A 24,743-nucleotide genomic window follows, 5' to 3' on the forward strand; every position below is an offset into this window, starting at 1 on the left:
GTGACTCTTTCATATTCATGATCCTTATATAGCCCCTGTTTTAGGGGCTACATAGGGACTGTGAAAATCCTCTTGCCTTCACTTACCGAGAAGCAGCCACTGCAGTTGATGGAAGTCCATTCCCCTGTCAGATCAGGAAGCAAGTGCCTCACAGTTCCACCTCTTCCCTTGTACAAGTGATCTTCAGCCCAAGGCAGAATTGTGACTCAGGTCCAGCTTCTGCCTGTCACACTGGAGATCACTCATTGGAGGGTGTGCGGTGTTTCCTACTTTTGTATTCCAATCACCTGTGATTGAAAACAAGCCCTGTTTTGGTGTGTGATCCATCTCCTCCTTGATTCTAGCACAGAATCTTTCAATTTCTTCTTCTTCTGCCTTTGTAGTTGGAGGATAAACTTGGATTATGGTTATATTTATAGGTTCCCCTGAAGTCTTATTGATATGATTCAGTCAGACTTTGCATTATATGTTTTAACTGTTTTTGCTGCCTCTCTCCTCGCTATTAATGCCACCCCATTTCCTGTTACATTTTCATTTCCTGAGTAAAACATTGTGTAATTATCTGATTCAAAATGTCCCATTCCTGTCAACTCCCAAGTATTGCAATGTTGATACATTCAGTTTCTTGTTTTACTGTATCTGCTATTACTAGGTGTTTAGGCATATGTAAATCTTCCAACAAGATTCCAGTTGTTATGACTTTCAGTGTCCCTTTACTTCATATAAAATATTTTTGGCTTAGTTCATATCTATGATACCAATTTCATTTAATGATAATTGTTGAGTGTTGTAGTTATGCTAGTGTTCACAGCTTATAGCTCCAGTTATTTTTAAAGCTTCATCTTCCCAAGAATCAAGAGTAGCAGGGGAAAAATGCAGTGTTTTGTTTCACTGGTAAATTGGAAATAAAGTAATATTAGTGTGATTCCTGTAACTGTTCTCTTCATATGTATGGACGGACTTAAATTACTCTGAATCATGATGTTATTCCTTTCTGTTTTGGTCATGGTCTGCCAGGACACATATGGCTTGCTAAAACTTCCAGCAATCTAAATTCCATTTTAGTCAACAGAATTGCAAACGACAATCAGCTTTGTGAATTGGAAATCATCCATTTAAGCCAGGGTGGTGTAGCATAGTGTTGGATTGAGACACTTGGAAGGCCAGGATTTGAACTACCACTCAGCCATGAAAACCCAGTGATTGGCCTTGGACAAATCACTTTCTCTCAACCTCAGAGAAAGGCAAAGACAACCCCCTTCTGACAAATCCTGCCAAGAAAATTCTGTCATAGGTTTATCTTAAGGTTGTCATTAGTCAGAAATGACTTGAAGGCACACAGCAACAACAAAATCTCTTTCCTGTAACTACAAAATAATTTAAAAGTCCGACCAGTAGTGTTTGAACCATATTGTTATTTGCACAGTAATTATTAATTATTAGTATGAAGTGTTATAAAAAGTAATTATTAGTATCAACTATCATAAAATTATTTATATAAGAACATAGTTTTTAAAAAATCATTTCTGTATTGATAATTGATAATTTAAACCGAACTGTTTTTTGTGTAGGGATTCTTCCATATGTATCTCCTTAAGCGGAACACTCCTTTTCAAAATGCACAGTTAGGATAGTTCACCATAAGCAGTGGGAGGTTTTGTGTGTGTTAATTTAGAAGAAGAATATAGAATATTTATCAGCAATGATCTTGAAGTATTATTTTGGCCTGCAGCATTGGCAGCATAAATATCAGCAGCTTAGCATCTGTTATTTCTGGAACAAAAATGAAAGCAAAGCTTTCACTCTTCCATTGGAACAGGTCCAGCAGAGTTATTCAAAGTAGCCTAAACTTGTAATTAAAGTCTTGTATATGCACTACAGGTTTCAGGAAAGGGAAATAATAATCATAAGTGTGGTTTAAGAAGATCCAATCCCATATTCAGAACTATTAGTCACATCTCTGAAGTAGTTATTGAACTGATTTTTAGAGATCTCCAAGTATTTTTTAGTAACATAATTTTGATAAACATAATCCATACAGAATGCCTCTATGCACTGGGCTCTTAAACCACAAACCAGCATATTTGGACATGATTTTTTCCTTTGCTGCATTCAGTGCAGGCGCTGCATTTTTGTGTGTGTTTGGACTTTAATTTGGCATATATAAAACTGGGTTTTAGCCATCATATATGCAAATATGATACACAATTTCAGCTACTGACTCACACATGAGCAGTGGAATAGCATTTAATTGAATAGTTCCAAGATAATATCCTTAAGACTAACATCTTTCTCCGAACAAAAATTGCTTTGCAGCATTTCATGGCTATTGTGTGTGATAAAAGTACTTTAAATAGTTTATGCCAAATTATTATTTCATTATATGCTACCTTTCCACACACAATGTTGTCCAAGGTGAATAAAAACAAACAGAATAAAACAGAATAGTATATACAGTAAAACAAGCCAGTGAAAAAGGAAACAGATCAATAAATCAGCCAATTAAAATCCAACAGCTGCAGCTCATAAGAGATTATCTTGGAACACCAAAGGCTCATTGGGATAAAATCGTCTTTGTGTGTGGTCAGAAAATCATCAATGATGGAGCTAAAACAGGGCTGCGCTTCCCTAGGAAGAGAGCCCAAATGTCAACCGTATGAGTTTGGAGTAAAATATTTATTATTTATTCTGTATTTCTTTTCTTTTATTTATTCTGTATTTTCTTTCTTTTCTTTTCAGGAAACATACAAATACAATATGTATAAAGGCATGTAGCAAGAATCAATTTAAAATTCATTGCAGAAGCAGTAAAACACAATAAAAGCAGCAGACAGAAAAAGAAAGTACTGGATAGGCTTCCTGTACATTAATTGATTCATTCTGATTCTTCATTCATTGGTAGTGCTTCTAAATAAAGAACAAATGGATGAGCGGAACAGTAAAGAATATCTTGCAGCTCAACCCTAACTCCACCAAAGAATGATGTCTTTATTGAGCCAACCAAAATGCACAATTACATGTTGCAAGCTTTCAAAGTGCCACTGGCTTCTTCATCAGGCAAGGTTTTAGAAAGGAAAAAAATTGAAGATGTTAGTCATGGGCCTGCATTTTGCTCTTTTACTTTCAGGGTGGTATTACTTTCAGGCTGGAACCTCCTCCTCTGGCCATGTGGTCACTGGGAGATTCTCAAAGTCCAAGCAATGTAACATCTATTTGCAAAACAAAAAAGATGCTTCTTTGTAATCCAACATGCCCCCATCCTTTGTGAAGCCCAGGCCCCTTTTGTTAGGTGGAGGACACTGAATTTATCTCATCAGTCCTAAATAGATTTAAAGTGAAATCCCATGTATATCCCTATCCTGTGTGTGTTTCAACAGTTGGTTTAAGAGACAGCACAAACTTTGGTTTTACCTAGAATTTGGTTATGGTGACTGTTCTGTCTTCATTGTTGAATGAAACTGTGAAGTTGTATATTAGGAAATATGACGAAGAGTGAAAATAAATACATATTTTCCTTAAAATTGTAACTCTATAAAAAAGCAACTCATAGAGTCTGCAAGGATGATGTGTGCTGGTCAATATATTTAATTCACATTACCATTCCTTGCCCCTATCCTGCATGATAGTAAATTGCTCCTCCCCCCATTCTTTTCTCCTTCCCCTTTCTTCTTCCTCTTGACATTTTCACAGCATATTGTTTCTATGGAACATTCCAGCAAGCAAGCCAGACGTCACATTGACTTTTCTGAAGAAGAGGCCGAACTGGCTCCTGTAAGTTTTTGGTAGGGTGTGTGTCTGTCTGTGTGCACCTGCATGTTGTAGTTCCTTTATAGACAATGTATAGGGGAAGAAACCTGCAGTATGGGTTCCAGTAGTACAAGTTGGATTAAACCCAACAGAAAGGTCAAATGCACATTGGAAGAAACAGAGCAATCAGCTCAGTTTACTCTGAAACAAAATTAAAAGCCTATGCAAGAGGACATAAAACAGAGAAAATGCTTTCCAGAGTTGGAGTTTCATTCTTGAAAGAGCTTGATATCAACTACTTGTCTGATCTACATTGACAGAGACATGCTGAGAAAGATTTATCTAGATAGTCATAGGCAGGTTTGTATGGGACCAGTCCTTGACAAATGTTACAACTCAGTAACTTTTGCGTACTCAGTCCCAGTTAATCACATAGGCCAAGCCTCTACATTGCAGTTGTGTAGTGTAAATTTATGCTATGAAGCTGCACAGTGGTTACCACCCCTGTTATGAGTGCCAGTATTGCACAACCAGTTGTGTATTTGTCAGTGTGCTTACTTATTTTCCATTGGCCAATGAAGGGGTTGCATGGCAGTCACTTGCTAATTAAACTGTGATTCAGACTTCCTCCACAGTGAATCAAGAGGTAATTTGGTGAAGATACTAACAAATAGTTAGACACCATACATGACCATGCAACCATATGTACACCAGTGACACTTGCACAACCCTGCTTGCACAGCCATGAACTGAGTATGACAATTGCACAATGCCTGGAAAGATGCAAAAGGGAACTGGGGCCTGTTACAAATGGGCATAAAGTACGGACTGGGTCCGTATTAGGATTGGAAAGGGGCATCACTTCCGGACGCCCCTAACCCTAATACGGACCGAGTCCGTACAAAATGGCGGCGCCCGTTCCATACGGGAGCCGCCATCTTTACGTAGCGGACGCACTGCATCCACACGTCACGCAATGCATATGACGCTGCGAGTGCGCCATTGGCGCCTCGCGGCGTCATATCTGCGCCGCAAAGAGAAGCACCATTTTGGCGCTTCTTATTTGCAGCATGGAGGAGCCTCGCGGTTTGGACGCTGGGGCTCCTCCGCGCTGCAAATGAAGACGGCGGCAGACCGCCCCTTCTGGGCGGTCTGTAACGTGCCTTAGACTTCATTTAGCCTCTGAAATAACAAGAAAATCTTAAGCCTGTGAATGTTTTGATAGTTTATATTTCAGTGAAATCAGGCAGCCCTTAAGTGAACCAGAGTATGAAGAGATACAGTATCTGTTGCCTGTTTCCTTGCACACGTCTGTAAAACCTGGCATGTTTTCAAGATGTGCATTTTAATTAAATAGTGTGTTGCTATTTCCAGCCCAATACATGGTTTGTGATAATATACCTCTTGAAGAGCAGTTTCTGACATGGAGGTCCTTCTAGGCTTAAATAAAAGAACGTCTAGTCTATGGGTAGATAACTTTCAAAGCAGTTGGAAGAGTTGCAGCTAATCTCTTTTTTCAACACAGTATAAGTTATTAGGTGATAAATTACTTGGATGTTAAAAAGTGTTTTTCGCCATGTACAGGTTTATCTCCTTCCACTGTCAATGTGAATGTTGTGTAATGGAGAACTAGGTGAAGCAGTAGTGTGAAAGCTAGGAATGGGCATACCTCAATTTTGCTTTCTCTCGACCTTGATTTTTTTTTTCAGTCTCTGTATCTTTCCATCTTCATTATGAAGAAATATTTAAAGACAGTATGAAATGGAATTTTCAGCTATATGCACTGGACAAATTCAGCAGATAACAGTTATTCCAGTCATGTACCTTTCTGCCATGCAGATATTAAGGATGTGGACCAGTGTTTTGACCTACATTCTTCATATCTGTATGGCAGAAAGGTACATGATTGGAATAACTGTTATCTGCTGAATTTGTCCAGTGCATATAGCTGAAAATTCAGTTCCAAAGCCAGTTTAACACATTTGTGACTGGTTTGTATTCACAGTCCCTACGTGTTCCCCGTGAATGCTGTGAATGATGAGGATTCTTTTCCCATTGGGAAGCAGCTGACTGACATTCTCACACACCCCTTAAACAAGCAATCTCTGGTACAAAGGGGAATTGTGACAGGGACCCTGCTTTTGGCTCTCCCGTTATCAGTCAGCTGCTTCCCATTCAACAAGGGAACAGACCCCAGGCGCTAGCAGCAGCAGCTGCCCAATAAATAGTGACCGGAGGGGGATCAGATCAGAAGATCCTACATAGCTAAGGTGATTATGCAGCTAAATAGCTGATAGAGAATTTTGGCCTTGGTTTCTGTCAGGAAGAAAAATCAAGTGAAGCCCAAGTTCACCACCAGACAAACATGGCTGGTACTCGCAGCAAGACATTTAATAGCTAAGCACTGTAAAAAGCTAACCCTTTTGCTAGGACAGACAAATCAGTCAGTTTCTGTTTCTGCCACATTGTATTTTTTTTTAATTCTCAAATACAGACTCCTACCAGAAATTTCAATGAATGAAATTTTTCCCATCCTTTGTGAAAGCATTTTGCTTTTAAACTACTGTACAATAATGCCATCTGCTGACTAAAATAGGAATAAAATTATCTAAAGTTACTGCATTTAAAATTGGCTAGGCTAACTTAAAATATTTCACATCACCTAGTATTAGCTATATGTTAAGGTTTTAAAGAGGTTTGCAAAAACTTGTTTGCAAGATGTTTATTAAAAATAAACTATTAATATAAAGTTAATCAATATAAATCTACTATTCATAAAGATAGAAGTTGGAACATATTTTGGTTATTATCTGGCAATATTTTGCTTTTCATAAGTAGGCGCGTGTGGAAGATACTTATATGCAGTATGTTTTATCATTGTGTGGTCAGGGATGGGATGAGATATTAACATGACAGCAAAATCAGCCAACAATCCTCTGATTGTTAGGATGGAGGAAGCAATTTATATCAGGCAGCTTTTGGTGATTCGTCCCCTCATAAATACAAAAAAAATCATTGTAAATATAAAGACAACAAACATACTTTAATCTTTTAAAAGCTCTCCTATGTTTTGAATCCCTGGTTTTATATATATATTTTATAGAAGAGCACCTTCCTGTTCTCAGAGATAGGAGGGTCTTTGTTTTTACCAGATTTTGTGCTTTACATTTGTACTAGCTGTGCACATTTAAATGCCTTCTTAACTTTTATTTGTTCCTCTAGTAGACCTTTTTTTTCTGGACTTCTTTTCTTTGTTCCTCTAGTAGGTCCTTTCTATCTGGACATAAATAATTTTATTTTCTTAAGTGTATGTTGATTATTTGTTGTTTGCTTCATCTATTGCTAGGACATACAAGTCTACATGTGTGGAGTCCTTTTAATTTGGTTCTACATATACAGAAAATAAGTAGGACTTGCGAGCTTGAACTCAAGAGTGGAATCTTTGGAAAGCAGCAATTTATTAGACAGTTTCTCTACAGTGCAAAATAATGGTCAGCCTCTCCTCACAGTTCAGCCTCTAAAAACAGTAAACATCTCGTGTAATGGGGTTCTGTTCCTGGGAACATATCTGCAGTCCACAATGCACAGAGTTCAGAGTTGTGATTTTTGCTGTTAACCACATAATCACTTCCATCTTGATTTGGACTTTAGAAGTTACTTGAACTCTTCTCTTCAGAACGTTTACATAAAAGTTTGCTCTGTAGAGTAGTAATAAGGAATAGAACTTTGTTTTGAATTTATATCCTGTCTTTCTCTTAAGGAGATGAGGCAAAAAAAACCTGGTTATAAAATACAATTATACAAGGTATTTCTGTAGTTGACATTCAGCCATTAAAATCACTGGGCGACCTTGTCCCATGGACTTTTCTACTTAACCTACTTTACAGGATGGTTGTTAGGATACAAAAATGGGGGGAAACTGTGTATGTCACCTTGAGCATCTTGGAGGAAGGAATGACAAAAATGTAACAAATAAATGTAAGTTGGGGTTTTTTGGGGGGGCGGGGGGTGCACAGCACAACGACTGAGAACACCATTCATTTAAATAATTATCAGTTGTCTTCAGTTGTTCTCAGTGGTAGTACACAACCAAATCTGGTGGGTTATAATGCATCTGAGGAAGTAGACTGAAATCTACGAAACCTCATGCTGCCAATTTCTTTCTTTCAGTTAGTCTCAAAGGTGCTACAAGATCTCTCCAAGCACAGTGATTTCATTCATTAAATAATCCATAATAGGATGGGTTTACTCAGTTAACTAATCCTTGAAGATCTGTTGTCTAGAATAAAGAAAGTGGCTGGAATTCACTAAGCCAGTTTAGGGGCTACATAGCCAGTGTGGTGTATTGGACTTTGGAGACCAGGGTTCAACCCCCCCCACTTTGCCATGGTAACCCCCTGGGTGACCTTGGGTAGGTCACACTCTCTCAGCCTCAGAGGATGGTGATGGCAAATTCTCTCTGACCAAATTTTACCAAGAAATCTCTATGGTATGTTCACCCTTGGCTCATCATAAATCAGAAACAGCTTGAAGGCACACAACAGCAAGGGGCCAATCCCCACTCACTGGAAAGCAGCCACTATGATTCCTGTTCCCTTGTTGATCAGGAAGCAGATAGCTGATAGTCCCAACCTCCCTCCTCGCAAGAGCAGTCTTGGACGTGAAGGAGAATTGTAATAGGTCCTTCTTCTGGCTATTGCACTGGAGATTGCTCACAGAAGGGAATGGAAACAGTAACCAAGTGCTTTCTGAGGAGCAGGGAAACCGCTGCCCATCTATTTCAGTGGCTGCTTCCCAGTAATTGGGAATGTGGGCAGGGGGGGGGGGCATTGAACCAGGATTCTTAGATTCAGAACCCAGCAGAGCCAACCAACTTTTAACATCCGCTATTAGGGGAAAACTTCAGTAGGCCTTTTTCACCTTGCCATTTCTTCCCATTTCTTTATTTTCCCCCATCCTTTCTTGCAATGTTGAACATTCAAATGGAGCTCAACTGAGCTGAGCCTAAAAATTCTCCCAAAAACTTCATGGCTTGCTGCTGCCAGTCCAGGCTTTCTGTAGAGTACACAGTTTCTCCCTTCAAAAACAGAGCAACATATGCTTAAAAATTCAGGTCAAGAAGTAGTTACATGGTTAGTAACAAGGAATGGAGAAATCATAATCAAAATGAGTCAGGAAATAAATGGCTTAAAGTAGGTGTAGGCTACTTTAGCAGAGTCTGAGGGCCAGTTTTCTGCCCTTGAGAAACTTTAAGGGCCACATGGACTGGCAAAAATGCCAAAGGTGTAGGCTACTTTTGAAAGGCCTGGTTTTGAAAACAAGGTCTTTTTTATTACAAGGATATTTAACTTTGCTGTGAATATTTAACTGGTGAATCAGCACTCCTGCAATGCACACACACACACACACACCCCAAAATGGGACTTGGTTTGGGTTTGAGGTCCACAGAAATAGTCGGGGGCTCTACCCATGAGCTAAAAGTATGGATTATAAGGGAACTAAATCAAACCAGCCAGTTTTATTTTCATTCTCCTATTTGAATCGAGTTCATTGTGTTTTACAGAACAGGTTGTATTTGAGTGCATAAAGCTAATCTGGGATTAGTTTGGCACCTGCTTGGCAGCTGCAGACAGGTTTTATACAGTCTCTCTGGTTGATCTAGGCTGACTAAAACCTGCAGCTCTAATGGGCTTAAAAGGTAAGGAGCAGCCATTTCTGTTGGGTTTCAGTTGCCTTTATGCAAGAGACTACAAGAGGATCATCTGGTCACACATTCCGGGTGGAGTTTATGATGAAGTAGAGTCAATCCCAGGCATCCCTAGCAGTGTAGTGAAGTATATCTGAAAACTGCCAGAACTGAGTGGATTCTCTAGCCCAGGGTTGGCCACATTTCAAACAAACCAAGTATGCTATGATCCAGCAAGCAGAGCCTGGTACAAAGATAGCACTTAGATGTAAAGAATGTTGGGGCTAGGAATTAGATTTGAATGCCAGCATTAAACAGAGTGAGCTATCATAGTGTATTAATTTGAGTGTTGGATTAGGACTCCAGGAGGCCAAAGTTTGAATCCCTTCTCAGCCATTGAGATCCATTGGGTGGCCTTGGGCAAGTTACGCTCTTCCAGCCCCAGTGGAAGGAAAAGGCAAACCCTCTCTGAACAAATCTTGCCATGAAAACTATGTTAGGTTCGCTTTAGGGTTACTATATGTTGGAAATGACTTAAAGGTACATAACACACACACATATACACTAATCAGAGTGTACAGTTCTTCCACACAGAAATCCACCACTGTCCCACTTTCTTTCATTCCATTAGAATTTAGTATTGAGAAGAGTCATTCTGTTTTTACTGCTAAATTACTGAATATCTGAAATCCTTGCTGACCCGTGCCAGCTCACCCAGGGATCTACATTTATTTCATTTATATTTTAGCTTTCTTCCAGCACAGAACTCAAGGAGGCTTACAACAAGCTTACATTCTGCCCATTCCTATTTTGTCAATAAAACAAAAATCTATACTACTAATTTATTCTTGCCTTATGATGAAATGTTTGAATAAGTGGTTAAAGTTTTTCTGTGCATTTTCTTGTATCATCATACTTTATCCGTTCAAGTCTAGTGTGTTGATATAACTTGGAAAAATTGTATGGAAAATGGTTGCTTTTAATTTTAAGCAACTCTGAGTGATGCGGTTAGTATCCTATACTAATCTGTTTTTATTTGCTTAAAACTGAAGAACACACAGAGTCCTTGACAGCAAGAGTTGTATTCTTGTGTAATATTTGACTGGAATATATTTGTAAAATCTCTAACAAGTAGCGCAAGTAGTCATAACTTCAGAATTACAAAGTTTACAAATCTTTGTTGCTCAGATGTACAAAAAGAACCTCTTTATTGCTTGCTTGCTTATTTTCAGCTTGAAAATTCACCTAGAATTCTCTCTCTGTGTTTCATATGGAAAGAAAATATGCCACCTGTCTGCTGCTAGTCATGCACTATAAAATTACCAGCTCTGACTTCCTTTTGACTTAATTTCTTTCTTTTCTTTTCTGCACAAGCACTCCTATTTGGACAGGGAAACCTCCCTTCTTCTGAGAAACATTGCAGGAAAGCCTTCTCATTTGCTGACCAAGGTGATACTACTACTTCTCACCTGCATGTGATCGTTTCCTTGTAGATAGAGGGGTGTTCCTGGTGTGTGTGCCTGTATATGCATTTGGATTTTGCTTCTGATAGCTTGTGTGCTTATGAGAATAACTTGTCCTCTGTTCAGAGGGGAGAGAAGTCTTTATTTTAAAATATACTTAGTTGTCTAAATCTGCACATTGTTCATGTGTCTTTTCCCAAGATCAAACCATTGTAAACTTAAGATATTCCAGAAGCAAGTTCTCAGGGATAGTAAGGCATTTCAAAATGGCACAGATGTTTTCTTGCTTTTTAAAAAAAATCAGTAAACTGTTCTGTTTAATACAAATCTTTGTTGTGCTACAGTAAAGAACTTGTTTGCTATTTGTAATTGCTCTCTGTGTGGCATAATACCCTTGAAAAGAACATTTGTAAAACTTGGCTTGTTCATAGCCTGCCCCACCCAAAACCCCAAAATTACAGTTTGCAATATTCCTATGCCTAGGATGAATTACATAAGTCACTACAATTCAGGATAAGCATTTGGTATAGATGTGTTTCATTTAAATGCTACCTCCAGAAACAAAAATTTAAATGTTTGCATAACTTCTGTGGCATGGACAAATAAAGATGAGTGGGCAGGGAAAAGTGACAAGCAACCATGAGCTGAAGAGTGAAGACAGTGTCCGCCCACTGAATACGAATAACATCTGCATTTTGCTTTTAAAAACTGAATTGTCACTGCATATTGCACCTTACTAAATAGAATTTTGATGTTGTTAAGAATCTAAATGCAACACAAGATGCCAAATTCAGTCCAAATCTTGAACGTGGAATTGTGCAGACTTCCAGATGTTGTTCCCAGCCAGCATTCCTCAGTGTTGGTTTGCTGCTGGGACTTGCAATTCAATAATATCTGGAGAACCACCCCTGCTGTCTTGGGAAACCATGGTTTCTCATTATGTTTAAGCCCATGAGCTTAAGTGTGAAGTAAACATTCTCTTGTGTTCTGGGCTGGTCACTTACATTTGTTGTAATTGGAATGCAAGTTCCAGCAGTTGAAGGTACTCAGTATAGTCAACCAGTTCTGGTAGTACATGCTCATCTCTTGCCACACTGGATGAGAGGTCAGCTCAGAAAAACAAATCATTCCAGCAAAGCCCCTGGCTTCCCTCCCAGTCCCTTCCTTGTCCTACCTTTGGGGACTCAGCTTTAGTTTGATAATAAGATATTCATACTCAATACTCACATTTTGGAAAGAGAATTACTTCTTTGTTGCAACAGAAGAAACAGTTCAGTCTCAGAATTTACTTATTCAGTCGCAACTTAAATATTTACCTAGAACCAATTGAATTTTAAGACCTAAATCCTACAGTTAGTCCCAACTGAAATAGACTCATTAAATCAGCAATAACATCAGTTATAACTGGAAATGCATAAGTACAAATTCCATTGTTTCAGTAGGTAGATTCAGACTTAAGTATTTTTAAAAGGTACTTTAAGGCTTTCTAAAATGAATTGGGATGTGTTTTTTTCTCCTGAGGCAATGAAAATCACCCTTAAGAATTATCATGTCTGCCTTGGAATTGAGCAATGTGTAGGCCTTGTTCATCTGTCATGGCAAGCCTGGCTTATCGTTTAGAAGCAGTATGTTCATAAACACTGATCTCTCCCACTGTGAATGGACATGGACAAACAGTAGCAGACCTCCATGGTTTGTTTACTAAATTGTGTGAAGCAAGGCCTCTGGCTGATTAAGGAAGAGATAATTCAGGATGACTTATAATTCTGGCTTCTTGGAAAGAAGAAAAAGTCCTGCTTTGCACATCACACTAAACAAATCACAGATGGTTTTGTTAGTTGTTCCCACTTGTAAGATGAACTGAACAGGAATGAAATTAGCTCATTCACAGTAAACCACCATTCTTTCTGTTCCCATCATGAAAGATCACCAGCCAACTTAGAAGTACAAAAATTAACTACATAGTCAGTAGTCCATTACTATAATTCTCTTTGTGTTGGGAGTTATTCCAGTTAAGGAAGATCATCAGTACTGATGCTCTGCAGCACATAGAACCCGCAGTCCATGAAAAGAAGCCATTTTGTGCTATTCCATATTCTTTTGTTTAAAAATCCTTTTGAGAGTGGGGTTCATATAGTGGCACGATTTATGTATTTACTTCTTTACTGTATTTATACCCTGCACTTGAGCCAGAAAGGCTCTCAGAGCAGCTTATAGATTTTTAAACTATTGTCTGTTAAAAGTAATTTTTTAGACCTCCTGGAAAGGGGAGGACTATATTTAGATGCATGTTCTAATGCATGTTTATGGGGTAAATATCAAAACCTCAATGAAAACATTGTGTTCTCCAAAGCCATTACCTGGGTTGTTGCAGAAGGTGGCTGTATTCTAGCATTGTTTTCTATTTGAACAGATCGTTCAGAAGCAATTTTTTATGGCAAACAATTTAACATTGCCTCCCCAAAATATCACAGACCCACGGATGTAATATTTCACTGGTAAAATTTTATATTGTTTTCAGTTAACATCAAAGATCTAGTGTGAGAAGATGATCCCATTTGAAAACTGCTGTATAACCAAACTGTAGCTCTTTTTCAATCAAAATAAGTAGCGCATAGTAGCATCAAAGAGTTTGTTTCTAGAGCAGCATCACAGAACTCATTAGTCCTTTCTTGAACTGGTCAATTAGTTTATTCTAATTGTAGTTCATAAGCAAATCATTGATTTGATCAGCGTATGTGTGTCTGTGTGAATGGACAAAAAAACCCTATTTCATTCATGCTTCCATTCATCTAGAGTCTGGATAGCTTTTTAAGACTAATTGCATTAGGCTGTTCTCACCCAGTATGAACTTAGCTTCACAAGTAATCTTACCGTCATACAAACTAACTAAGGAGTCACTGCAACACTGGCAGTTGTTTTCCTTCTGCATCTGATGGGTGTCTAAGGCTGTGAAACACATAGGTGTGCTTAGTTTTTTGTGGGTTTTTCAGGCTATGTGGCCATGTTCTAGAAGAGTTTCTTCCTGACCTTTCGTCAGCATCTTCTCTGAAGATGCCAGATGCCACAGATGCTGGCAAAACGTCAGGAAGAAACTCTTCTAGAACATTGCCACATAGCCCGAAAAACCCACAAAAAACTATGGATGCCGGCCATGAAAGCCTTCGACTTCACATAGGTGTGCTCATTCATCTTTCACCTTACCAAACAAAATTCAGAAACATTCTAAAAGATTCACAGAACTCCTTTAAATTTTAAGGTGTTTGAACATTTTATTGTTTTAATGTTTTAGCTTGTGAACCACCTTGAGAAAGCATTGTCCCAAAAGACATAGAAATATTAGAAACAAATAAACATTGCAATAAGCTTGAATGAGCACTTGAATTACCAGTCATTTTTTTTACTAATGGCTGAGGTCTGAAGAGCTGCTTAGGGGACTTCTGCTGGGATGGGAAACCACCTGATTTCTAAGACATAGCACAGAAAGGTTGTGAAATTGGGAGTTAGAAAAACTGAAAGCTGAGAAAAATTAACCTAAAACTCATTTGGTACTAGGTGCATAACACTTCATTTTGGCTACTGTACTGATGTTAGGAAATAGCACAGTAGCATTTTTGTTTTACAAAATAAACGCGCGCCCGTTGTGCCCCACGCGCCGCTGTGCACAAGCCCCATTGTTTCCAATGGGGCTTGAGCATAGGCAGAATTCGCCTTACGCGGAGGGGTCCGGAACGGATCCCTCGCGTAAGGAGAGGGCGGGCTGTATATATTGGGGGGGGAAATGTAAACGGTATATCTGAGTGATTATTTGTGATTCTCCCAAAAATTATGTACATGCTTAAGTTCAGCCATAAGAGTTCACAGTGTCACAATGAATACTTCCCTCATGTACTATAACAGAGTTTTCTGTTATATTGAAATTGGCAAACTGTAATTTGAAGATAATTTGAAATCCTGCTTTAGAAGGAAAACATAAATTATAGTGTGTCAGCATGAATCTAATTATAAACTAGGGTTTGTTCAAATCAGGAAGAAACTTGTGAAACTGTAATGTCAGGCTAAAGTTTGGCTTTGTGCATGAACTAGCACTGTGTTAGCTGTGGTGATGTGTGATTTAAATATGCCCTGAAACCTGAAATTTATTGTTGCTATTTATTATCATTATTATTTTTGGAGCAGATAATTTTTTCTAGCAGGTGTTCTGTAGGAAAGGGAGGAAGAACATGTAAAAATGAAAAGGAAATAGAGCCACACAACAAAAGTTACTCTTTTGCATAATGCTCTCTCTAAATCAGAGCTTCAAATTCAGTTTTCAAAAATAAGAGAATGACGTAAAACTTGAAAACATTCTGTCAAAATTATTCTTAAATTACTCTTAAAAGTACTAGTAAAGTAACTTTGCTCTTACATTTGGTTTTAAAATGTAGCTTTCTTACACCCTTATGACTCTTTAACAATGCTACTTGTACATTTTAAATTCCAAACTCTAGTCTTGATTGATTGATTAATTGATTGTCCCTTGTCCCTACATATTTGCATGAGTTAGGGGCACAAGACCGCCATGAATATGGAAAAACCACAAATAACAAAAACACCATGTTTTTACCTGAGAGGACACCTCTCTAGGAATCTCTAGGTCCTCCAGTGCAACTCTGTGGTCAACATCCAAAAGACACTGACCATAGAACTGCATTGGAGGAGCTACAAGTGCCTAGTAGGAATCTCTAGGTCTTTCAGTGCAACTTTTGGTTAAAGTTGACCATTGAGTTGCACTGGAGGACCTAGATATTCCTAGAAAAACATATTAATCAAATCCATGAATAATCAAATCTGCAAATATCAAAGCTGCAAATATGGAGGGATGAGTGTAGATTTATAGATCAGATTTTATGACCCCATTCTTCAGCCACACAGACAATGGTTCTCAACCTTCCTAACGCTACGACCCTTTAATACAGTTCCTCATGTTGTGGTGACCCCCAACCATAAAATTATTTTCATCTTGGTTCCTAAGACCATCAGAAATATGTGTTTTCCAGTGTTCTTAGGCGACCCCTGCGAAAGGGTCGTTCGACCCCCAAAGGGGTTGCAATCCCCAGGTTGAGAACCACTGCACACAGAGAACAAATAAGACCTATTCATTCAACCAACATAGGGCCAAAATAGATGGCCTGAAAAGGGCAGGTTTGGGCTGCCCAATCTGCCCTGGAACTGACCTAAATAGGAGCGGAAAAGATCCACTCCTATTTGGGCCAGTAAAAAGCCGCCTTAAGCGGCCCAGCCACAACCTCAGGACAGCTTCTGGGCACTCCGGCAGTGTGTAAACACCACGCCCCTGAAGCCACCTTTGTCTGATTGGCTGGGCAGCTTCCGGGCATCTTGGGAGCATCATCGTGTAAATGCCATGCTCCAAAACCAGCCGGAAGTTGGCTTAACTTGCATGTCTATTCCGGCAGACCTAACATATGTCTATGGGTATAGAATGGGGAAATCTGATACTGCGTTAATATTCTTTTCCAATCTATCATTGGTCTTGCAGATAATTAAAAGCATCTGTCCCATCCCTCAACTATGATCAATTATATATCATTCATCTTGGACAAATGTTTACATTTACATGCTGGTAGTAAATATAGTAGTTTCCTCAGATGAAGTGGGTCTCAGCATGAGCTCTCCTAGAGCAATATATTGATTGCTAAGTATGCTGGTAGACCAGACACATAATTTAACTCTGAATTAACTGTTCACTCATTTAGGAAGATGAGTATCTAGACAGGTAAAAATGTTCTGCCCATGCCCATCAGGCCGACATCTTATTATTTATTTCTAGCTAGAGTTGACCTATTCAGTCAATTGTTGAATGATCAGGCAACACATAGGTTAAATCATGTTGGTAAAATAGGTCTACTCTAATCAGGACTAACAACAGGTTATAGTCCTGAGTGAAACTGTCCACTAAAAATAGTTTTTATCAGCAATGGAAATGAATTCAAGAAAAATGTCTCAGTACTTTTCACTTTCCATAACCATAGACATTGAAATCAGGAATAGCAGAGCTTCAACTCTGATTGCCTTTCTCTCCTTATAGTAAATTCCTCTATTTGGTTTAATGTTAAAGAATTAAATAGAACTCTCCAGCAGTTACTGATACTTGATCAATAAGACCTCTGAGCATATTTTTAAGCTGACAAAGCCGTGCTTTGTTTGTAAAGCAATTGGTCTGTTACTGGCTTTTTAGTCATTTGATCTGTAGTCATAAAGGAATGAAACAGGCAGGGATGAACTCTTCTAATTTAGCCCTAAAAAATTATTTATTTAAAGCTGGAATTCCCTTTCTTTTAAAATGGCTTTTAGCCCTGTGAGGTGTGAAGCGCACCATTAACCTAAAAAACTGTGGCACAAAAAATCCCCGCAGTCCAGTGTAGTCCAGTGACACAAAGTTCCCACTGACAAATAGACCAGCAACAGATATACAGTTTGAGATGAAATAAAATATGGCTCCACAGCCACCTAAAATATAGCACCTGGGAAGCCTCGACACTTAATGTCAAGGTTTTAATTTAAAGCTTTAAGCCCTTGGTCTGTCTTGTATTAGCCATTCAGGGCAGTACTACTCAGTAAAGTGTTAGGTTAGCAAGTGCGAATTGGTGGCCAAAGACTTTGCTTGGGTTCAGGAATATCACTGTCGGCCTCTCTTCTGCTAATGCACAGTGCATCACAAAACAATACAGGAAATGCTATCAGGTACCTGTTGAATTCTGTGAGACCAGGCAATAACACATAATTCTCAATTCTGGCACATTTTCTTTTGAATAGGTATGATCAAATAGAAATAACCTTCCTTGAAACTGAAGGTATTTGAGAAAGTTCCCTTTAAGGAGGATGTGACTTCTTGAATGTTTCATTCTCTTTTGCTGTATGTTTTATCACATAAATTCAATTGCTTCTAAATTTGTGCTACGGAATTGTTATGCTAGCTTCACTTTTCAAGCTACATGAAACCATCTTCATGTTGAATAAGAATGGGCCCTTATGCCAGCTTAATAATATCCTTTGTTTCTTGCCTAATTGACTATTCAGATAATGTTTCAGGCCCCATTTATCATTGCTATTATCAACTGACTTGTCACTTTCATTGAAGATGATTGTGTTTCTCATGAACAAGGCCATTGCTATCAGCAGCTGTTGCCTTTTCACTACTCTTTGTAGTACAAAATGAAAATGATGGGACAGGAAGTAGCTACATGTGGCTAGAAGAACAGGCTTGGGGAGATGCTCTTTGGGAGGATGAAAAGATGAGCATGAGAGCAACAATGCTTATACCTTTGTTAGATCAGGTAAAACTTTGAACATGGATAACACATGTTTATTAATCAAAAAATAATAATACTTAATAATACTTAAAAAGAGAGAGGGTATGCAGTACATAATGGATTAGTACAGGTGCTATGTTCGCTTAGTGAGAAGTGATTTCAAAACAGGAAAATACTTGTGCTTTATAGCTGGAGTTTCTTGAAGTACATACAACTGAGAATATGGGAGAAAATGCCAATAGGATGAATAAGGGAGCTGACAAATAGTATTTTTTGCCTCAAGAGGAGATTTTTGCCTTTCTGTTTAATCTAGTAATTGTTGCTAGTAAGCAGTTAGTATTTGGATGATTGCAGTCGTAGCTCAGTGTTAGTTAAATAATGTTTTCTTTCCCCACAGGAGGAACAAGCTGCAAAGTTAAAGGCTGAAAAGATCAGGGTTGCTTTAGAGAAGATTAAAGAAGCACAAGTTAAGAAGGTAAACTAGAGTTTCATTTTTACACTGTTCAAAATCAGATTTGTTTGTAATTGTGTCTGGTCTGAAAAACTAGCTTTCTGTTGTTGAGTATATACCTAAAGCATTCTCCCTCTTGCAAATATACTTTTCAGTGTATTCATATCATCTTTTATCTTGAGTTATTTTCCCAGGAGTTCCTCCAGCTTATATCTCATCATAATTTAGTACTTGATTTCTGAAGATAGTAGTAATAAGGGGACTCTGTCAATAAAGACTGAAGCATAATATTTTTTAAAATCAGTAATTGTTGTTATAACCAATATTATAGTGGAGTGTTCACAACCTCACAAATAGGAAGCAGCAAAATTACTCTGTTTTTACTGAGAAGAACTATGATTTGGGCATCCCTTATTTTGCAGGTATTTAACATGCTCTTAAGTACCAACAGGACAATTAGAGCCATTCACAGAGTATGGATTCATTAAGCCAAAATTCTAAGTGCCACATTTGTGGCCTCTTCAAAGTAATTGACAGCAAAATTGAACTAATTAGGAAAAGACATCAGAACAAAAGTGACAAAACACTCTGTATGTTTTCAAGTTCCATTTGGTTGATTCTCAAACTCCTTCCTTTTCTCAACATACAGCTTGTAATCCGAGTCCACATGTCTGATGACAGCTCCAAGACGATGATGGTAGACGAAAGGCAGACAGTAAGACAAGTGCTGGACAACTTGATGGACAAGTCTCATTGCGGGTTTAGCTTAGACTGGTCTCTGGTAGAAACCATCTCAGAATTACAAATGGGTTAGTAAAGCTTGAGATACAGACTACTTCGTATTTGTTGTGCTAAACTGATGTAGAAGGTTACCAGTACATGATCATAATACAGGATTCTTTGCTAACTTGATGAAGTATTTGAGCTTTCAGTTTTCTAAATAAGTTCTACAACTGCTCAGGGACTTTTAGAGTAGGAATCTCCTTTTAAAATCCCAAGAAGTGATCAGATGTGTTTTTCAAGTGTAGCTACTCTCATAATGGCAATTAGAAAGTATTGTAACAAAAAGTAGGAAACCATTATTGAAACTGGAAATATATAAACAAGAAAATGTCTTATCAGTATTTAGATAATGGGATGGATTCTTCTGCCCCTTTTACATCTCTGAATTGTTTTTCCCCTATATATTCCCTTCTAATTCTCCTTCTAGTCATTCCGGCTTCGATCTCTTTTCAAAATGGCTATGTTGACAATGCTTCTGCGTCTTACAACTTAAAAAATTAATCTTCTCCTTTGTCTTGGTGTAAATGAAAGACCTCGCTGGGTGTTTCATTTCAGGTTTTGGGATACCTTTGAACAGATGCCAATAATGAACAGAACAGAATTCTGTTTTGTTATGATACATTTTATTAGGCAAAACCAAGTTTGCCTTTGCAAGTTTTACAACAGTAGTAGCTTCTATACCAGGGGTAGAAATTTAAGGGTACGTAGACCCTCAGGACTATTTTTGCAACCCCACCCAGAGAATATGTACTATGTCTGCACCGATGATGCACATACATGTTTCCCCTTTTATGGAAAATGTCCCTGTATATCTCTGGTTTTAACAGACAGATAGTTATAGAATCATAGAATCATAGAATCTTAGAGTTGGAAGAGACCACTAGGGCCATCCAGTCCAACTCCCTGCCATGCAGGAAATCCAAATCAAAGCATCCCTGACAGATGGCCATCCAGCCTCTGTTTAAAGACCTCCAAGGAAGGAGACTCTATCACCTTCCGAGGAAGTGCATTCCACTGCCGAACAGCCCTTACTGTCAGGAAGTTCCTCCTAATGTTCAGGTGGAATCTCTTTTCCTGTAGCTTGCATCCATTGTTCCGGGTCCTGTTCTCTGGAGCAGCAGAAAACAAGCTTGCTCCCTCCTCAATATGACATCCTTTCAAATATTTAAACAGGGCTATCATATCACCTCTTAACCTTCTTTTCTCCAGGCTAAACATCCCCAGCTCCCTAAGTCGTTCCTCATAGGGCATGGTCTCCAGACCCTTCACCATTTTTGTCGCCCTCCTTTGGACACGCTCCAGTTTCTCAATGTCCTTTTTGAATTGTGGCGCCCAGAACTGAACACAGTATTCTAGGTGGGGCCTGACCAAAGCAGAATACAGTGGCACTATTACTTCTCTTGATCTAGACACTATACTTCTATTGATGCAGCCTAAAATAGCATTGGCCTTTTTAGCTGCCGCATCACACTGTTCACTCATGTTCAACCTGTGGTCTACTTGGACTCCTAGATCCCTTTCACACGTAGTTTCATTCAGCCAGGTGTCACCCATCCTATATCTGTGCATTTTATTTTTCCGCCCTAAGTGCAATACCTTACATTTCTCTGTGTTGAATTTCATTTTGTTAGCTTTGGCCCAGCTTTCTAGTCTATTCAGGTCATTTTGAATCTTGATCCTGTCCTCTGGGGTATTAGCTATTCCCCCTAATTTGGTGTCATCTGCAAATTTGATAAGTATGCTCCCAATTTTGTCATCCAGGTCATTGATAAAGATGTTGAATAGCACTGGGCCCAGGACAGAGCCCTGTGGGACCCCACTGGTCACTTCTCTCCAGGATGAAAAGGAGCCATTGTTGAGCACCCTTTGGGTTCGGCCGGTCAACCAATTACAGATCCATTTAACAGTTCCTTTGTCTAGCCCACATTTTACAAGCTTGTTTGCAAGAATGTCATGGGAAACCTTGTCAAAGGCCTTACTGAAATCAAGATATACTATATCCACAGCATTCCCTTCATCTACCAAGCTGGTAATTTTGTCAAAGAAAGAGATTAGATTTGTCTGGCATGACTTGTTCCTCTGAAACCCATGTTGACTTTTTGTGATTATGGCATTGCCTTCTAGATGTTCACAAACTCTCTGTTTAATGATCTGCTCCAGAATCTTTCCTAGAACTGATGTCAGACTAACTGGACGATAATTGTTGGGATCCTCTTTTTTCCCCTTTTTGAAGATGGGGACAACGTTTGCCCTTCGCCAGTCTGCTGGGATCTCTCCTGTTCTCCAGGAGTTTTCAAAGATTATTGCCAATGGCTCCGATATTACTTTTGCCAGTTCTTTTAATACCCTTGGATGGAGTTCATCTGGTCCCGGAGACTTAAATTCATTTAGATTAACAAGGTGTTCCTCTACTATCTCTTTACTTATTCTGTGCTGAAATTCCCCTATTCTGTCCTCTGCTCCATTATCCTCAGGTTGAGCACCCTTTGCCTTTTCTGAGAAGACTGAGGCAAAGAAGGTGTTGAGTAATTCTGCCTTTTCTCTATCTCCTGTTAGCATTTTGCCATCTTCTCCACGCAGTGGCCCTACCGTTTCCTTCTTCTTCCTCTTGCTGCGGACATATCCAAAAAAGCCCTTTTTATTGTTCTTAACCTCTCTAGCAAGCCTGAGTTCATTCTGCACTTTAGCTTTAGATTTAGCTCAAATCTATGTGGTTTGGGGGTATGAGGTACTATATGGCCACATCCTGGGGGGGGGGGGGGGGCAAATGAAAAAAGAGAGAGAACCATAGGTTTGGATTTTCTACATTGAAATGGTCCCTAATTTTGCAAAATCAGTTAAATATTTGTTTATGCAACAGACACACTCATAACATAATTGGATCCCTCAGGATTAGGGCCATAGTTTGTTTCCAGTCTGTAGGTGTTGATATTAATGGGGAGAGCACCTGTCTATACTTGGTGCATTATAGAAACTCTGTAATTGAAAAATATGGATTTCTTCCAGTACAGCACTCTGTTAAAATGTTTTGTTATGTGCCAGCAAATCATTGACTTTTCGTCCACAAAATCAGGAAGCTGGGCTTCATGACTAAAATTTACTGTATCCCTTATAATTATGTAGAGAGAATCTTTGAAGACCATGAAAATTTAGTTGAAAACCTCCTCAACTGGACAAGAGACAGCCAAAACAAACTTATGTTTGTTGAACGTATAGAAAAATATGCACTTTTCAAAAATCCTCAGGTGAGTATAATACTTTTTCTGTACTTGATTACCTTTTTCTGTTAATTGTTCTTACATTTGATTGCATTAAACACAATGCACTCAGAAGGAAATAGAACAACTTGACAGAATTTAGACAAACAAAAATTACAGACTGAGAGCCAGTACATTTCTATCTTGCTTACCGATGTACTAAGTGGTGTACAAAGTGTAAACTAATTGCCGCCAACATGCTGGGTACTCATTATAGTGACCTACAGAAAGATGCGAGGCTGAGTCAACTCAGAGCCCCTGGCTGGTATTGAACTCACAACCTTGTGGTTTGTGAGTGAGTGGCTGCAGTACAAGCATTTAACCACTGTGCACCAGGCCTCCATGATGTAGCCAGACACTTCTGTGATCCTACTTGCTCCCCACTAGGAATAGATTGGCCATGTGGAGAGCCTTCAGATGTTTTTTGGTAAGTTGAAAAGGCTTTGCGCACTGCAGAGGGAAGAAGGGAATAGCAACGTCCACAATACTCAAAACATCTGTGTAAGAGAAACTTACACCAGCATATGCCTTTAACAAAATGTCAGTCTTAACAGCTGTAGTATTAGATACAAGGATCCATCATTTTTCCATTAGCTGGTAGGGATTACTGTACAAATCAAACTGCTGATCCCATCTAGTCTTAGCATACTAAGATTTCATAGTTCAATCTAGCTGGCTTCTCAAATTCCATCATTCTGAAAGGTTCAGGCTGGGATTTTCCTAGAAGTGGTATAAAATTTAATCCTAAATTTACAAGGGAGTAACGCCTGCTTTAATGTGAACAAACATTCATAAGATTTTAAGAGTTAAGCAATTTTCGGTCACTGGGAATATATAGAGAAGTTGCTATGTCTGTGCTGTGCATTTTCACATGTTTATATTTTGCATAAAGCTTCCAAAGCCTAGTGAAGGTAAGATACTGAAAATTTTAGCTTCCTTGTTTTCAGAAGCCTGGAGAAGATGCACTCACAAATATTAAGGAGAGGCAGGAATAAGCTAACAGTTTCACTACTGAATTATTCTAGATGCTGCAGCTGAAGTCTTTCTTTCTTACAGAATTATCTTCTTGGGAAAAAAGAAACCTCTGAAATGGCAGACAGAAACAAAGAGGTACTATTGGAGGTAAGATTTCCTACAATATTGATGAGCTGGCAGTCATTTTACTACTACTCCTATTTATAATATAATGGTAGATTACTCCATTAATTGCATTATATACAACATGGCATCTGATAGTGCTGAAGGCATTCCCACCTATGAAGCTCATATGCTAAATCCTTTCAGCAGTTCATAAAAAAGGGAAATTTTAGAGCAAGGTTGGAAAACCTGTGGATACTGCTGAATTACAACTCCCAGCATGCCTAACCACTGGCTGTGCTAACTAGTAATCATAGGAGTGGAACATCAACATCCAAGAGGCTACAAGTGCTGTAGCCGTCGGGTGGACCGGGAAGCTGTGTTAATTGATTTTCTATGGTAGAAGAGGATACAGTGGCTCAGAACAGTTCAGCAGGAAACTGGTTTCATTAAAAGAGGAGACCAGAAAGGCATACAGAAATTATGCAGGCGACAGATAGATGACAATAGCAATATACAGTATGTCATGTAGAGTCTTTTTCAGGTACTAAATTGCCCAAACAGGAGAAAAAATACGCTGTCAGGTTTCCTACTGATACAAGTCTAAATAATTTTGTAATACTTTACCATGACATGTTTAAATTACTGCTCATTTAAGGGCTAGAGAAGGAGAACATTGATGCTTCAGTATAAATAATGAATTTTAAAAGAAAATTTCTGGTAAATTTTCCTTCTTCTTCTAGGAGTGTTTTTGTGGAAGCTCGGTAACAGTGCCAGAAATCGAAGGAGTGTTGTGGCTAAAAGATGATGGCAAAAAATCTTGGAAGAAGCGTTACTTTCTTCTGAGAGCTTCCGGAATCTATTATGTTCCAAAAGGAAAGGCTAAGGTAAGCTTTGGGCATGTCTACATGGGTCAATAACACCAGTCTCATCCTCTCCTTACCGTGACCTGTCTATGCAACACTG

The 24,743-nt window shown here is 38.7% G+C and overlaps 1 protein-coding gene across 4 annotated transcripts in view; it reads left to right on the top strand.

Moving 5' to 3' along the window:
- The window catches only part of LOC149313571 (ras-associated and pleckstrin homology domains-containing protein 1-like), a 77,579-nt gene that overhangs the window by 39,273 nt on the left and 13,563 nt on the right, over positions 1 to 24,743 (top strand). For 2 of the 4 annotated variants that reach the window (XM_089519345.1, XM_089519346.1), the window contains exons 5-11: positions 3,691 to 3,771; positions 10,808 to 10,882; positions 18,607 to 18,684; positions 19,310 to 19,469; positions 22,567 to 22,688; positions 23,757 to 23,822; positions 24,521 to 24,664. In XM_089519345.1, the coding sequence (XP_089375471.1) occupies positions 3,691 to 3,771; positions 10,808 to 10,882; positions 18,607 to 18,684; positions 19,310 to 19,469; positions 22,567 to 22,688; positions 23,757 to 23,822; positions 24,521 to 24,664 (726 nt within the window). The remainder of the gene's footprint in view (positions 1 to 3,690; positions 3,772 to 10,807; positions 10,883 to 18,606; positions 18,685 to 19,309; positions 19,470 to 22,566; positions 22,689 to 23,756; positions 23,823 to 24,520; positions 24,665 to 24,743) is intronic. The other 2 variants (XM_089519347.1, XM_089519348.1) reach the window with 2 other exon arrangements.

This window comes from Sceloporus occidentalis, unplaced genomic scaffold (genome assembly GCF_023333645.1).
Source record: "Sceloporus occidentalis isolate IW3139 unplaced genomic scaffold, rSceOcc1.0.p SCAF_4, whole genome shotgun sequence".
Classification (NCBI taxonomy): domain Eukaryota; kingdom Metazoa; phylum Chordata; class Lepidosauria; order Squamata; family Phrynosomatidae; genus Sceloporus; species Sceloporus occidentalis.